The 17,474-nt window shown below is 36.1% G+C and overlaps 3 protein-coding genes across 3 annotated transcripts; all 3 read right to left on the bottom strand.

The window, feature by feature from the left end:
- Positions 1-2,502, bottom strand: LOC110423317 (PLATZ transcription factor family protein). Its single transcript, XM_021437505.2, has 4 exons — positions 2,304-2,502; positions 1,457-1,717; positions 786-944; positions 1-698 (listed from the first exon to the last, which is right to left on the bottom strand). The coding sequence occupies exons 1-4, from the start codon at positions 2,304-2,306 to the stop codon at positions 453-455; spliced, it is 669 nt and encodes a 222-aa protein (XP_021293180.1). The 5' UTR covers positions 2,307-2,502; the 3' UTR covers positions 1-452.
- Positions 2,503-5,326: 2,824 nt separating this feature from the next.
- POD1 (POLLEN DEFECTIVE IN GUIDANCE-like protein) lies at positions 5,327-13,493 on the bottom strand. Its single transcript, XM_021437444.1, has 11 exons — positions 12,750-13,493; positions 11,529-11,680; positions 11,083-11,186; positions 10,026-10,114; positions 9,763-9,836; positions 8,283-8,433; positions 8,025-8,192; positions 6,969-7,066; positions 6,736-6,858; positions 6,473-6,541; positions 5,327-5,960 (listed from the first exon to the last, which is right to left on the bottom strand). The coding sequence occupies exons 1-11, from the start codon at positions 13,348-13,350 to the stop codon at positions 5,754-5,756; spliced, it is 1,836 nt and encodes a 611-aa protein (XP_021293119.1). The 5' UTR covers positions 13,351-13,493; the 3' UTR covers positions 5,327-5,753.
- A 411-nt stretch (positions 13,494-13,904) lies between these two features.
- Positions 13,905-16,782, bottom strand: LOC110423447 (G-type lectin S-receptor-like serine/threonine-protein kinase At1g34300). The gene has a single exon (XM_021437661.2). The coding sequence runs from the start codon at positions 16,715-16,717 to the stop codon at positions 14,327-14,329; it is 2,391 nt and encodes a 796-aa protein (XP_021293336.1). The 5' UTR covers positions 16,718-16,782; the 3' UTR covers positions 13,905-14,326.
- Between the last annotated feature and the right edge of the window lie 692 nt (positions 16,783-17,474).

The raw sequence follows: 17,474 nt of genomic DNA on the forward strand, positions 1-17,474 counted from the left end.
GCCCCAGAGTAATCAAATCATATTAAAAACATGATTTATAAGTATAAAGGGGAAGGGAAATTGTTGGGTGTAATAAGGAATATCCTATTCAAACCATTGAAAATTAACTTCCACCGAAAGAAGAACAAAATCATAATAGAATCCAATCAAATCTGTCAAAGGGGGGGGTAGATACAAAGATTAAAAGCCACTGCTGCAATTCCATACCATCTTATCTCTTTGCTCTTATGCTGTACATTCTGCTCAAAGGAACAAATAAAAAAAAAAATCACCTTCTCTCATGACATTGTGGGTCTGCCCTCTCAACTAACCCCAACTAAATTCCAAAACGAGGACTAGTCTTTGATGAGTGACTTTCTTCATTAGAAACAGTATCATTCTTAATCAACTGTTGTAGCTATAAATTTTATTAAGTACCCTTTCTGCAGTATCTACCAAAATTTCTGCATTTATTAACAGAAAGGAGCTCTATGAGGAATGCCTTTCCTTTTGTTCACTCGTTTCCTGGGCTTTAAACTTGTGCTCGCCCATGTTTTTGTCTCCTCGGAAACATCTGTTGAAGAGATTGAGGATTGCTTTTCTTCTTCTGTACTTATATCTGAATTTTGGTTGTCCTTCAGGGAAAGATCAGGGATTTCTTGTATTGGCAATTCCAGTTTATCGCTTTGGTCTTTAGGCTTCACATCAACAGCTGATACCTGAAGCATTTAGCCAACGTAAGAGGGAAATTTCAAGCACAACACTGGGGTTTTAGAAATAAATCCAAAGGGAATCTAAGTAGTTACCTTGCATGCAATGGAGCAAAAGCGATTAGGCGGGTCTTGAAGGTATCTTCGGCAAGCTTCACAGGCAGCACCGGTTTTTGATTTTGTTGATGGTTTGGCATCTTTGGCTTGAGGCCGAGGATTCAGATGGACAGCTTTTTCACCATTGATTTTATATGTCTGTCAGATAAAAAACATTTCAGTAAAGGAAATCCCATGATCATTCCAATTTGCTACTAAAGTTTATCAAAAGAGAAAAGTGAAAGGCAATCAAGCAATCACTGAAGTAATTATAAGCTGAAACTGTGGATATGGAAATATTGGAAGCAACCAATGCAGTAATAGAACAACAGGGAAAAGCGAATTTGGATTGTCCTGCAAACATAATGATAAGAAAATCTATTCTCTTTGATTTCGTATCTCAGTGTGTGCTCTCCTTAATTCCTACTGCTACTACTACATTGACAAATTAACTATCAGAACAAAAAGATGTTTCATTACAAATTCATATTCATCTAATACAATATATCAGTAACAATTAGAAGAAATTAATGACAATTTGGTGCATTCTAATTTTTATTGATCACCCCAAAACAATCTTTTATCACTTCCATAATACCATACAAAGCAGCAAGGCAGAAAATTGCATTGAATTTGATCATCAATTTATGAAAAGTTTCATGGCTAAGAACCTGAATTTTGGAACAGTCAAGATGCTTCTGCATTTCTTGAACGCGAACGACATCTTGATAGACATATTTGCAGATCTGAAGCGACCGATGATGGCCGTGAGCCTTACAATGCCTACAAAACTCGAGACTACAGTCGATGCAGAACACGTTTTTCTCACTTTTCCTGAGGTCCTGATGATCAGAGCAAGAACCAAAGAACTCACTTTGCAGAAGCGTAGAGAGCCAATCCGTTTTCTTCTTTATGTATAACCCGCAACCCACCTACGATAACAAATGCAATCCACTGATATCAAAACAAAAAGCTTGCAAAGCAATGAACTTTTCAGCATTCTTGATTCACAATTCAATCAAAGTTTACAGCTTGAATTAGTACTCAAAAGCCGATTCAAAATTTGAGCAACAAATGAATTCAATATCAAGATTCAACATGTAATGTAAATATACCATCTTAGAAGTATAATTCACAAAAGATATCAACAAAACCAATACAATTCAACAAACTTCAACATTCAAGATTCAAAATTCAAACACCTAGCGTAAAGCTGTTGAATTCATAGAAAGGTTAAGAGTTTCAACAAAATGAAACTAACCCAAGAAGCTATACAGGCTGTTTTCATGACTACATCAAGGCTGAGCACTAATTACTAGATTCAGAAAGATTGTGTTTCTTTTGTTTTCTATCTAAATTTTCCTGGGAACCAAACGGACACATGACAGCCAAATTAACATCAATCACCAATAAGAAAATCAGAGATGGCCATCATTCAAAACTTGAGATTACGTTTGACAGAAAAAACCAATTCAATAAAGAGACACCAGCAGTTAGTGAAAGAAACAGAACTCTCACCATTTCTTTGCTTTGAATTTGATATTTTTTGTTCTTATTTTGCTCTGACCAATACTCTAATGAATACAATTAGCAAAGCTTTAATTTGCAGAGAGAAGGAAGAGAGAGCGAGAAGAGAGGACAAGTCTACAGAATGTGGAAAGAGTGATATAAGGGATGTGCAGTGAAAGATATTAAAATAAAATAAAAATAAAAGGAAAAACCAAATGGAAAGAGAGAAAATTTTGTGAGCAACGTTTTCTAAGAAAATGAAGTGACCTACCCTAGGCGGGAAAGGTTAATAAATCTTTCTGGTTGGAGAGTTAAAACTTGATCGGACGGCTATTAATGAAGTTGTTTAGTTGGACTTATCTTCATCATGATCATCATCATGATTCATGACCCTCAGTTAAAAGTAAATTTTAGGGTACTGTAATTTTTGCTTACTCTTAATTAATTTTACTAGACTTGTGGAAAATCAGAATTGAATAATTTTGTAATTTTTTCCTTAATATGTACAAAACCAAGTTTAAGCCAAAATTAGATGGATCGAAAATAAGTTTATCAATACTCGGATAAGGAACGGTTTGAACACGTTAAAAAAGAAAACAAAACAAAACAAAAAATGAGAAATCATTTTTAGTTACTATGATTATTTTTAGAATCAATTAAGATGCAATAATTTCTCAATTAATTATGTTTTCCAAATTTTGAGCAAATCATTAAATTATTTTAAAGAATGACTTTTTCTCAGGCCTCAATTTTCTCCACTGGGTCAGCTCCTTTTCAGGTGGTAAATTTAAATATAAATAAATAAAAAAAATACATAAAATGTCAGGACAGGTCAAAAAAAATTCATAACGGAAGTAAAGAGGAAACAAAAAAACCCTAAATCAGGGTAAATTGAAATGACGATATTACCCTTCCAATTATGGTTGACAGGGAGGTTGAGATCGTGGACAAATTTGACTTTTGGTGGGGCATATTATGAGAAATAAGAAAGGGGAGCTGTCTTTATTTGTAAAGGTATAATAAAAGGAAAAGCTGTCCATAGAAAGGAATTTCCTATATTTGCTCCGAAATTTGTCAAGTCTGAACAGGATCAACATAGGAGGGGTCAAAAGCATATCTAGGTATGGTATCTTACCTGCCTTACCCACAACTCTACCCATTTTTCAATTTTCGCAAATTTCTTTTCCACATTTTCCCGGATTATCCCTAATTTTTGTTTACCATTATCACTTTAATTTAATTTTTTAATATTCAACGAATTAATTATAATAATAAAATATAATATCTAATCAAAATATTTAAATAAATTTTTATTTATAATATTGATATAATATATTAATAAACATAATATTTTTACTATTTACGTTACTGTAAATATAAAGTGATAAGTAAAGATTACAACCCTTGTTTGATAATTTTTGTTTTATTATTGGAGTATATCTGTTTAGTTTATCACTTTGATGTCTTCTCCTTTTTTTCATAAAGTTTATTCATTTTGACCTTTTTAGATAAAATTAATTGGAGTCATTTCTTCAATATCTCTAAAATATTATAAAAAAATTAAATGGGATCCCCTTTTTTGTTAAATGAAAAAGTCAAAATTTTTTGCAAGTGATAATACGCATTTAAAACAAAAATAGGGGTAAAGAGGAAAAAAAATGTCAACTTGAACTAAAAAAACATGCTTTTTCCATATTAGAATTTTATTAAAGAAATATTTGTTATTGTGTTTTACTGGTTAAATCCATTAGGTTTGACCAGCAATATAAGAAATAGTACTGTAGATATAGGGAATTCAATCCACTAACAAAAACATAATGAGAAATTGTGTGAAAATTGAAAAGGTTGGTCCTCTTTTTCTATTTTGGATAGAGAACGTAAAGTGTTGATTTCTTTAAAAGAAGCACTTTTGTTTTTATTCAAGTGAAATTCAATCAACTTGAAAAAAAGAGGTGTAACATTTCAAACCCCCCCTATCGTTGAGGAGGCTAGGGAGTTGGTAATTTTGTCATATATGTAGTGAGATTAATTGTTATGTAGTTGATTACAGTTATTTAGTTGATTTTTTGACTTACTATTTAGATCATGACTCGAAAAGAATGTGTTTCGCTACCTAGGGCTGCCGTTTGACATGACACCCACCAGATTTGCTAACTAATCATACCTTTAATCCTACTCATCTTTTCTCTAGTAATCTTTTAGGCTACTATTAACCATTCCTTATAGGATATTAATCAATTATGTGGTCTAATCTTGGGTCTCCTTTCTTTCCCTTGAAGCAGATGACGATAATTTCATGTCTAGTCGCATCAGCGGATAAAATGCCAAAAGTTGCTGGTCTCAGCCACTCTTGATCAGTTTTGACAAATGCTCTGTAGCCATGTGTTGCATTTTGGGCATCGTGTCTCTATTGTTAGTAAACTCTTGGGATTAGGGAGAGCCGCATAACCATTTCCGAGATGTCAATAGCACAAATACACATTAGAAGCCAGAAAAACAGATGAGAAAAAAACATCCTCAGGTTCGGAAAGCTAGGTGCTCTCATCGTCTCCCTTTTCTTTCATCTTACTTAAACATCGGAGGCCGGATGCTGAAAGCCCCTGGCGCCCCTCAGTACTCCATACTCGTTTTCATCCTTGGCATCAACAAAATGACAAGGTTATATAGGGCCCCTCGTCCTAATCCACCGAATGCATGCACAAGGGACCCGAGACCCTGCGTTATTTCCGTGACCTCCCCGTTGTCAAATCAACGTAAGATATGGTCTCTACAATAATTATTATTTTGTGATTCTGGGGCCACTAAAAGTCTCAAAGGTTTCCGAACACATGCCTCCACAACGGTTCAGTAAGTAGCCCTAGTTGAGCTTCGTCAACAATAGAAAGCACGATTCCAACTGTGTCAAAGCCTTGGGCCATGCACGTGGACCCGAAATAGCAGAGATTTCTCTAGAGAAAAGTCTAGCAACTTTGGTGGTCACATATGACTCTTACAGTCAGAAGAGTAGGGGTCGATACCATAAGTCACAATCATAAAAGAGAAGATAAAATCGTTTTATTTCTATTTTACACTCCGGAGTTGTTTTTGAACAATACTCTTATATTAGATATGAATGTAAACCCCCCTTCTCCCCTGGAAAAAAAAATGTAATCGCAAGAGATGCACCAGAAGATTAGGGAGAAATAGCAATACCGAAACCTTTGTTGTACGAACAGTCTCTGAAGCCAGCAAGTGATCGATTCTCGACAAAATTGGAGGGAAGACCCATTTACATGTATACTCTTTGGGATTCAATTTTCCATATTTCATGTTGACTACTGCTACCTGTCTCTCGCGAACAAATCTGAGCGGTTTTCCTACATTTCTCATTGATACTTTCCCCACCAGGTCAAAATGGATAATAAGAATCACAAGGAAGCAGCAGAACTTTCTGACGGTATCCACCTTCACCGTTTTAAATCAATCGAAGTGAAGATGGTGTTTTCTTTTACGACACCTATTGACATACCAACTTGCGTGTTTTTGTAGGCCCATGCCAATCATCACTTTTAGGCTTGTGAGCATGACGTAGGTCATGGAGATCAAGAGAAGGGTCCAAAAGAATCTCCATGGCAGGGGGCTGTATGGAAGGTGAGCAGCATACACTGGAGTCAGCACTCGGATGACCTAAACACAGAAAAAAAAATATTAAATTAAGTAATTTGAAATTCTTGCCCAGAAAAATATAAATTACATTTTTACTACTTTTTTAAACCAAGCTAGAAATTCAACACAAACTAATTAACCAGAAATTGAACAAATCTTTTGAACCCTATTGATGTATCATTAGTAAATTTCGTGCTTTACCCTGGCATCCTACTGGCTAGCATTAATGCTTCCAACAAACGCAGAAATCTTATCACTTCAACTTTTGATTGAAATGAGGAGGTGGTGAAATTAAAGTCAGCTGTTTTCTCCATGACATTGGCAAATTTAGTTTGAAAAATCGAGCTCTACTTTCAGAATTTATTACATACTACGGAGAGAGAAACTTTTTATTCAATATTAAAAGGTAGAAAAAAAAAACTGCAAAAAGGCCAGATATGAAAAAACCATGTAAACATCGATAAAAGGAGCGCGAAGCGGGAGAGGGGAGAGGAGCAAGAAAACAATGGGACAAAGTATTAACAAGTACTCACCACACAAGCTGGTGCAAGTGGAACAAAAGTGAGATTTTTCTTGCCATCTTGAGTTTGTATATTCAAAGTCTGAAAATGTTGACAGTGTATTATTTTAAACGTGATTAATACAAGAGCAAGTTAAAAAAGCTAATTTATAGAATGCAAAAACTATACTAGGGAAATATGGCAGAATAAATGATATACAAGAAAAATGTTTGTTGTCAAAAAAAAATTTTCTAGAGGGGAATGATAAGCAATTTGTCAACAGGAGAAGCATATACCTGCTTGCAGAGATCTTCAAGAAATTCAGAGTATGCAATGGGCTTTATGCCATTGAATTTGGCAAGGAACGAATGTTTTATGATATCAATTAACATTTCACAAACAAAAACCACTAGCGCATTCTGCAGAGTTCATAAGACTTATGAGCAAGCCAAACAAAGTCCTGTACAGTAGTTCTGATAAGAAAATATCTTAAAACAAAGAGTACTATAATTTTTTACAGTGTACTTACATAAAGAAAACTTTCGAACCAAGGACCCTCTGCTTCTAAAATATTTTGAGCTAAAACGAATAAGAGAAATGCTGAAATGTGGAATCTCTCTACTGAATCTGAGAGGCAAAATGATTCAAGATTTATATTTAAATAAAAAAACCGAGACAATGAGCAATACACCAAAAAGAAAACATATACATAAAATGCAGGTATAATATTATTTTAATAATGTTTTTCCATGGTTCATGTGTAGAATATGCTTAAATTGGTTCTCACACACTAACTGATACATGTATTATAACTTCTTCTTTTTCTCTTTTTAGCTAATATTTCAATTAGTTTGGCAGCTGAATATTTTCTAAACAAGGGTGCATTGAAATGCACACTCAATTTCAATGCAAACTCAATCACAATGGCCAATAAGTAAAAATTCCTAAAGCATCATGTACAGACAGGTTTGCAGACTAACTATTAAAATAGGAGAGGGTCCTTACCCCTCCCCCCCCCCTGAGTAAGTAGATATAAAAAACCTTCTAATGACGCACTCACCCCACAGGACTGGGAATCAGGCAGTTTGCACCAACAAACAATGTATGCCACAAGGAGGCATCAAAATAATATCAGAAAAGCAAGAGAAGTCAGTACTATAAATAAGACGGCAAGGATGGAAAGAGAATGAGAGGTATTGGCAAAGGGAGAGAATAGAGTGTGGAGGAAGAAAGTGTAACTAAGCAGCGAAAGAAGAATGCATATACTCTATAGAAAATAAATGTGAAGAAAAAAACTTGCTTAAAGCAAGCAAGCCAAATGATGCTCTATGATACTAATGGGTACACAAAACATCAACCATTGCTAATAAAGTGACATGGCCATAGCTAGGACTCAGGTCTCATAACTTTCAAAATGAAGTTTACAGGAAAATATCTTCAACATTTCCCTTGAATCTCATAAAAAGCATCATCTGAAAAATGTTACAATGATCACTCCTTTTGAACTTTAAATTCCGTAAGAATCCAAAATATCATCAGACAGTCACAAACACCATAAAAAGGAACATGCAACAAAGCAACTAACCTGAGTATACCAGACTGTGGATGTTATCCTTGCTAAAACGTTTGAAGACATTACTTTTTATCTCAGCAAAGTTATTGGATACCAACAAAGCAAATAATGCATTATTATGAGCGACGATGCAAGTTGATAAAGTAATTGCCTGAGCTAATAAAATAAAAGAATGAAGAAGTAATGATAGTCAAGGAAAAAAACGGAACAAGAATATCTAAGAAGAGGAGAGAAAGAGAGAGAGAGATCATCACTAGAGTATAAGGATATTTGAAAAAGCCATAGCCAATGCTTGGTCCGAAACAAATCTACGAATCCAGAATCTCATTTTTTCCGGAGAGCAATTTGCAAGTCCTTCTGCAGAATAAAATAGGGTTTCTAACACATCTCCACCAAAGCTTTGGCATAATTTATCAAATATCTGGATGTGGACAAAAAAAAAAAAACAGTGTTATACACAATTCAGCCTAATAGTAGCAAAAAGATACTAATGGCATTAGAAACAACATTGATGCTAGAGGAACACACACGCTAGTCCCTTACAGTATAACAGATCCTACCACAGAGGTACAAAATAAATGAAACCATAAATGTCACTAACAGTTATCAATCCAAAAAAATCTCTTAAAGACTATCTAATCTTACTTAAGAAGCCCTAGCTATGCAATTTTAAAATTTAGATAATTATAGCTTTAGACTCTTTAATAATAACATACACTATTAATATTTTAATTGGTGACAAAACTAAAAGTATATTCCAAAAGCAAAGAATTTATTTAAGTGCAAGTAGCATACTAAGCAAACATCAAATCCGTGACCTTAATCCCTTTCCTTTGAGATATTTTTCACATAAAAATTTTGTACTTCTCCCTTGGAAAAAATGGTCACAACTCCAACTTCAAAAAATTTTGATAAATAGTATGGAGGAATATGCTATTTTAGTGACAGGCCATCAGCCACAATTAGCAATTGTTTTTGACAAATTGCAATTATGGAGTTCAATGATTAAAAGGCTGGGAACTAAATGTTCTCATTTTTCAATATTTTAAGGAATATCTGCTTCTCAACAAGTAGAAACCTGCAGCTCTGTACTCCTTTCCAAGCTTTTCCAAGTATCATGAGCATGTCTCGTTGACCACCTTAGCTGTTACCCCTTTCACCCTACTAAGTTGATGTCTCCTAAGGTTAGAACGACCAATGTGATCTCCAATGATGGACACCACTACAATGCCACATTGTAATCAACTCTAATAGTACTTGATTGAGTCTGTCAGGTTCTATCATTACTAGATTGAGAAGATCAGAAAATTGAACAAGCAACTAAGAAAGGCTGCTTGACAAAATCCCTTTACAACTTTTTGCATTCTTTGGATGGTGAGACTATCAAAATTCTTCTGATTGAAACTCGCAAAAGCTTTTGTAACACCTTAAAGATTCCCAATGTGTTTCCACTTCTTTCCTTAATTTTTCTTCTCTCTCTCTTTCTTTCTTTCTTTCTTTCTTTTTTCTTTTAGACTTTTAATCTAAAACTGAAAAAAAGAAAAAAGAAAGCTACACCAGAATTTTTAACCAATGTGTCCATCGAACTCTGGCCCTAAGTCCATGAAGCAACAAAATTTCAGACAGTCCACACCTTGTTCATGGTAAATGTTAAGCCTCTATTCTGTTCCCTCAGATGCATATTAATAATTCTCTCAAGTAATTCGGATTAAGTATGTGAAATTTCTCAGGTTCAGCTGTTTATTCTCACCTCCAACACATTGTAAACCACGTAGAGTTTGATTGTTCCTTGACCACGAATCATGTGATATATCAGGCTGATATCTGGGAAGACAAAAACTTAAATTAGAAAGGAAAACCACCAATTAAATCAGTGTTACCTGTTAAACTCTTGGTCAATTAACTGGAAGAGCAATAATTATGCCTCAAAGCTTAACAAGCAGCAATAACACTTGGATATTTGTTAATGCTTGTTTTTTACAAACATGGATGCAGTTATATGTCCTGCTATACCTGTTTGCTCCAGGAGAATAACTCCACAGGCCAGAACAGCAAAGCAGCCAAAATCACACAGCTCGGCAGCAGAAGGCCTCTTGAACTGCCTGTCACAAAGATGGTTAGGTTATTTTGCAATCATTACAAATTACAATAGCTGTGCTATGTGTGAAAAAAGAACAATATAGAGCACAATTTTAAATATGGACAGAAAGAATTAAATGTTTGACCAACTGAAAGAGGCATAGAAAAACAACATTTTTTATACATACTTTAAGAATAGTTTCATTCTCAACTTTCTAGTTTTTAGGAAATACATTTTGTTACAAGAACAAAGCCTATTTCTTTTGTTCTTGACTTTATTTGGAAAAAAAAATAGTGAAAAAATGTTTGCAAATTGTTTTCATTTTTATGCCATTTAAAATTCCATTTTCTAGAACATTGTTCTTATTTTAAATTACCAAGCATATTTTCAAATTTGTTTTCTGCTTTTCATTAAAATGAAACAAAAAAATATAGGGAAACCAAGAAGACACCCTAAATTCAGGTTTCAAATTTTAGGGACTATCCCCGTTCTAGACTTTCTGCTACTCAAATTCCAAGCCAGAATCCATGCCCATATCTTCTGAGAAACAGTGATTGTTCAAACAAAATGGTTCCCGCCTATGGAAGCATAAGCAAGAGGAGAAGGAGGAAGTACTAAAATATAAGCAAGGATCAGATTTGCACCCCAATTAATAAAAAGAAGACAATGGTAATGAATTGTCATCTTCAAGCCTTTTTTAGGCTTTGAAATGAAAGCATAACTCAGAATTTTACAGAATCATTTTACCACTACAAGGGACGCGCTGCAAATAAAAAAAAAAGCATAACTGTAGACACAATTTTCTTACAAGTACGGGGAATCCAAATAATTTTTAGATGAATAATGAAATGTTGTAAGATTAATCAATCAACCAAATAATGCTCATATATTTGCATATATTTGAGTGGTATATTAGCATGCATATATTCCCAACAAATCATATGTATTAATAGTACGTACTCACATACATATCAGAGAATGATAGCAAACCTTGTAGTCAGGAGCCTCCAGAGCACAATCAGAATCCTTGTTGGCATGATAGTTAACAAGGACAAAAAAGAATCGAAGCAGATGAAGAAGCCAACATCTATAAGCTGAAACAACGTTTTTGTGCTTGAGAAAGGTTCAAAAAGATATAATGTTACCAGAACATAAATCTTGATTTGATTAAGCAATCCACCAGAAATACACCATTATTCCAGCATTTTAAAAAATTTAGTAGCCATTTCATCTTAAATGCGCAAAAATAAAATCTAAATAAGTTACCAAAAGGGTAAAAATGCAAATACAAGAAACAATGAATAATAAGTGCAAGGAAACTTATTATTAATAAAGTGATGAGGTAAAGGTATAATTATCAGGAAAATCCATCTTTTCTTTGTTTTTTCTCTTTGTTTTATCCCTATCAAAATTCAAAAAGAGAGAACTAAGATTACCACTTCACATCTCCAGGGCAAGCGGAAGATGGTGTCATACACTCTCTCTCGTTCTTGCTCACTACCAAATGTCGTGGTGCTCCGCAATGAATTTCCATTATACATTTCTTCCAAAAAGTATTTCACTGGTGATTTCTCCATTGTAAAAGGATCTGACCAGCCGAGAACCAAACAAGAGTAGATTTTAAACTAATGTTTCCAAGAAACATAACTGAAATAAACCAGAGAATGCAGATACAGTGCTGAGCTTCCTAATTTTTTCCCCCAAGGAACCACACTTGAGGTCAGAATCCTTATATATCTTAATAAATCAGATAACATTATTCTATACAAAATTCCACTAGGAAGTCAGACTGCATGTCAACAATCATAACTTCCTGCATCCAACATCAGCAGCAATTATTATAGAATAAAAGCTTACAACATATAAATATGTTTGTCAACCAATTGAACAACTTGTACATGCTTCTGTCAGTACTTTCAGATTCCCCTTGAACAAAGATACAATGAAGAAAAGAAAAAAAACGTTAAAGAGGCGGTTCCAATCAAAGAAAAGGAAAGGTCCTTTAAAACTGGCTTCTCCTTTCTGCATTAGTCAATAAACATAAAATCAACCTTACAGCATGCAGGAATCTCTACCATATGACACATGCATGAGTTATATTCCCTATCATGTCATGCAGAACTATGAGAGACAATTTTCCCACCATCTTTTTATAACATAAGTCAACAGACTAAGCCTCATTCTCAAACTACTTAGGGTCAGCTAAATGAATTTCTCCATTGAACTCGACAAGGGGCTATGGACAGGCTTGAACGACATCAGACCCTGTGTTCTAAAAACTTTTTACATTATCGAACCACTACCTCCAGAGATATATACATTCACACTTAATATCTAGAATACTAACTTACAGATCTCTTTATCTCAGTCTCGATCATCAACTATGATCATTTTAATGTCTAGAATACTAACATATGAGTGACACTCTACCTTCAACCATCATTGTTCATATTGCAATTCCATTTTGATAATAGTTTTCCTAAATTGTTTCTTGCCACTCTTGAATTAATTAGGAGTAATGATTAAAACCATATTTGAACCATTTATTTATACTTGTTCCTTACTTTCTTCTAGCATATTCCATGCACCATAATAGATTTCCATCAAATTCGCAACGAGGGCAATTCATTAAAGAATGAAATTGCGTAAAAACTCACAATTAGGATCCTCGGCCATGAGCCGCTTCCAATCCAACGACTCAGCTGTCTCCAACTTATTCGGCACATTCCCATTTGCCACAGGCTGAGGCGGCGCCGGGGGCAACGGCTCCTTCGAACTACTCACCTCCACACCACTCTCGTCCGCCCTCGTCGCCACCGTTGCCATCTCCTCTCCTCCGCCACCGGCAACTCCATTGACATTCCTCTGCCTCAATTCCCCAAAACCACACACATTCTGGCACACACTCTCCTCCACCACCACGACGCTCCCGCCACCAACATAACTGATCTTGTTAACATTTCCGTTATCTCTGATCCCGTAATTCTCGGAATTCGACTCCACCACGACTCCGCTGCTGCTGCCCTGCTGCTCCGATACCGAATCTTCCGGAATTATCGGGAACTCTGTCCTAGGCTCCTTCTTCTTCTTGTGTTTTCTCTTCTTCCGACGGGACGGTCGAGAGACGACGTTTTGGGATTGGATTGGATCTGACTTCGATCGGTAAAATAAAGGTCGATCTTCTTCTTCTTCGGCTAAAGAGCTGCTTTTGCTTAAAATCTCAAAAGACAGCTTCGTACCTGACGATCTCGACGCCATCGCTACCCGAACATTTGAGAGAAATCCAGAAAAAAAAACAATAATTTTATAACAAAAATTTCAAAATTAATTATTGTTCATTCTTTTGATTTGTTTCGGGTTCATTGGAGTGAGTGGGCCGTTAGTGGGAATTTAACTTTTCATTTCTCCTTTCCCGTTTAATTTGACTGATGATGTTTCATCTCACGTGCTATTGGCGCGAGTGACGTCGTTCTACTACTCAGCCGCTTACACGTAATTATCCCTCTCCGTCTCACATTTCTATTTCGATTTTTTTTTTCAATTTTTAAACTGTACCGAATTAAATTTTAATAAATATAGGACAATTTTTTTTCTCTCATAATATAAGTAAAGTATAAGCTTTAAAAGGTTACGATGGGTAATGAACTAATGATTCACGATTACCTTAAATTTATATGATAAGCGTGTATTACCTTAAAAAGAAAACAAACTAATAATTTATGAAGTCAATACCAATCCTAATAAAATCAACTCACACGGTTCTGATGTGGAAATTTTGATTTAAATTAATAGTAGATTATGGCAAGTTGATATTGTCACATTAAAATAAAATTTGGGGTTAATGAAATAATATTGACAAATATCTGAATTTATCGGTCTTATATACTCCAAAGTCTAATATTATTACATTCCTCGCGACCAAATTACATGCTACTACATTTGTTCTAATGGTACAAGAGTGAGGGGTAAGGATGACTGGAGGGATTTGAAGCTTATCATTCCCGGCGATGACAGAAGCAAGATGATTGACCGGTAACCACTGTGCTAAAAGCCCAAGGCCACCAAGCTTGAAATTTACTCATAAACTGGATCAAGTAATTAGTATTTACTCTGTTTTGCCCATACCAGATGCTTTATGCCATAGGAAGTCTATGCTATAAAGTAATAGACTTGCAATAGCATTGCTGGTTATTGTGGCTTAATAAATTGCTTTCCAAAAAAAAGTAATTAGTATTTACTGATCGACCAAGTAGAAGATTGTGGGTTCTTTGGGTTCTGTAATTTCCACGGTGCCTTCCAACATCTTAGCAACCTTCCCCATGGATGGCCTTGCCTCTGGCCTGTCATGAAGGCACCAGATTGCCGTCTTGACCATGCGATCCACCAGGTCAAAATGCAGACGACTATCATAACAATGCTTGATTTGACGGTCCAAGATGTCCTCCACCTTCATTTCCTTGAACACCTTGCCAAATGCCCACCTTGGGAAGTACCAATCTTCACTATCCATCAATGACCCTTGCATCTCAAAGTTCCTAACGCCACTCACAAGTTCTAACAACACCATCCCAAAGCTATAGACGTCAGCCTTGGGGGTTATGGGATCCATCTTGACCCACTCCGGTGCCATGTACCCGCGGGTCCCTCGGATCCGTGACATACTAACCATATCTTCCTTTTTCCTCAACTTTGCTAATCCAAAATCAGATATCTTGGGGCAAAAATCATCCCCCAAAAGTATATTTTCTGGCTTGATGTCGCAATGTAACACCCACTCTAAGCATTCTTCGTGCAAATACGCGATTGCTCTTGCCACGCCAAGGGCAATTCTATATCGGATGTTCCAATCAAGAATAGGATTTGGCACGTCAGTCCTAATTGGATCCATCTCCACTTCCTTGTCCAGAGAGGGGACCCGACTCGCCGGGAAGAGGTACTTATCAAGAGAACCATTAGGAACATACTCGTAGACCAGAATTCTTTGACCTTTCTCTGCACAAAATCCCCACAATCTGACCAAGTTGAGATGGTGCATCCGGGCAATAATTGTCACCTCTGCCCAAAACTCTGCATCCCCACCGGTCACATTTTTCAAGCACTTCACAGCAACAACACGGTGATCGGTTAATTCCCCTTTATAAACATCACCGAAGCCTCCTTTTCCAATCAGATTGGAAAAGTCATTCGTTGCTGCCTTGAGCTCTGCATAGGAGAAGCGTTTTGGCCCGCCTGCAGGCAAGAACTCGAGGCCAAAGGTTCGAGCCATGTCTCTATACTTGATGTATTTCTTCAGGAATGCCCAAAAGAAAAGAACCCCAGAGATAAGCTCAGCAGCAAAAAGAGTACAGATTATCAGTATATTCCGAGTCGTGGTGTTGGATTCGTCAGGTGGCAAAGGAAGGCTTATTTTAACAGGACATGTTGTTTCTAACAAACTTGTCATACCTGTGAAATTGGATCGATCGGTTTCTGATTTGTCAACACGCAAGAAAAATGCAGACTCTGTCCCTGGAGACCAGTATCCGTATAGCAATCGATCAATCTGGAGCACACAGTATCCTCTTCCATCATATTTAAAACCAAACCCCAGACAATTTGGATTGGCCAGGCATCGGGATTGACACATTGAGAAATTCTTAGCATTCAGATTACTCTGATCTGAGCCTCCAGAGAAGTTAACATAATCCAGCTGAAGAAACTTGGTGTTTCCAGGATTCCTGAGCGGAATTTTGATCTCACATGAGTTATTGTCATTGGTTCTTTTTCTGAATCCAGGTGGGCAAACGCAAGAAGTGGGATCAGAATTTGATGCATCATTCATGCAAATAGCATTAGGCCCGCAAGTTCCATGAACCGTGCACATTTCTTGTACAGCTTGCCAGACAACTTCCCACTCACCGGCTTTCGAACCAAAGCTGTAAATTCTGAGATTTCCATCATTATCCAGTGTCAGTCTCCGTAACCGGTTGGGTTCACCGAAATCTGAAGAAACCAAACTAGCTCCATTATCTTGACGCACCCTTCCATTCTCATCCAGTTTTTGAAACGCGTTATCAGTGTTCCAGTATTCAGAAGAGTTAAAAACCAGGCTTTTGCTATTCTGGAAGATGAATTTCTCATTCTTTGATTGCATCGCCGTCCCATTTTTTGCCTTCATTGTCTGATTAGGCAAAATCGTATCTGTTGGATAATCAAAACTCTGCCAAGTCCCATAAACAAGATTACCTTCATCTTTCAAGACTAGAGTAGAGTTCGGATTGCCAATAGCCGCAGGCTCTGGCCACAAGGTTCCGCCTGCAGAGTTGATTAAACGTAGCTCACTGGTATTGCTGATGACAAGAGAGGAAGTACGATCGATTGTAGAGTTAGTCTTAGCTGACCAGACAGTGGTTCTATTTCCAGATATGTTGTAATACCAAATAGAGAAAGTATAGTGATTTGCAGAAGAGGGTATTTGCATAAAACCAGCGGCGAAGTCTCTGTTGCGAGAGAGAAGAATCCTGTTTTGAGTTGGGAGCCAGGGGAAGTCCGAGGACGAAAAAGAGTCGTTTTCTTGGGATAAGGACGGTGAAGGGTTTGAGAGGAGGAGACTGAATAAGAAGGAGATTAGAAAAAGGAGAGACATGGTTGAGAGGTTGTTTCCTTCGTTTTGATAATGGAAATATTTTCTTATTTTATGAACTGTGAGGGGAGGCTGTAACTGGATGACGCGTTTTAATGGCGGCTTTGAATGGCTGTTGCTTCGTTGACGCTGGCCTTTTCACTGTTGATTTGATGGCTACTAATTTTTCATTTTTGTTGTTAGCGGCAATGGGGTCCCCTGCTACAGCTCTGCTTTACTTAAATTATTTTGCATTCCGGTCAATATAATTCGAGTAATTTTTCGGAAAAGATTTCTCATTAACAAAATCAAGGGAGCAAACAAAAGAAAAAACCATTAAAGCGAAATGGACGTCATTGTCAGTATCTCAGTGCGCAAAATTGCAAATGAACTAAATTTGATCCCCATCAAGGGTTGGAACTTCAAGGTCTTTGGTTCTTAAGTCTGGGAGAAGACAAAACCCTTCAAACAAGCAAAACTGAACCAAATTAAACGTTGGAAACTTGGATTGAGACCAAGGAAAATTGATAGAAAAAAAACAGCTGGTCTCGATTTGGCAATTTCTTTTTCGTTTCAGCCATTGGAAAATCTAAGAATTAAATGTTTTTTTAATTGAGGAAAATAAATTCAAATCTTGTTCTCATACACTAATCAATTGATAAAATACCCGAATACATAAAAAAATTTAAAATTACCATAGAATAAAAAAAAAAGATATTTTTAAAGGGAGAAAACAATGATAGTTACAGTCGAAAAGATAATTTTCCCTTATATCTTCTTT

The sequence above is a fragment of the Theobroma umbraticum genome, unplaced genomic scaffold (assembly GCF_002168275.2).
Source record: "Theobroma umbraticum cultivar Fairchild unplaced genomic scaffold, ASM216827v3 scaffold_20.0, whole genome shotgun sequence".
Lineage (NCBI taxonomy): Eukaryota > Viridiplantae > Streptophyta > Magnoliopsida > Malvales > Malvaceae > Theobroma > Theobroma umbraticum.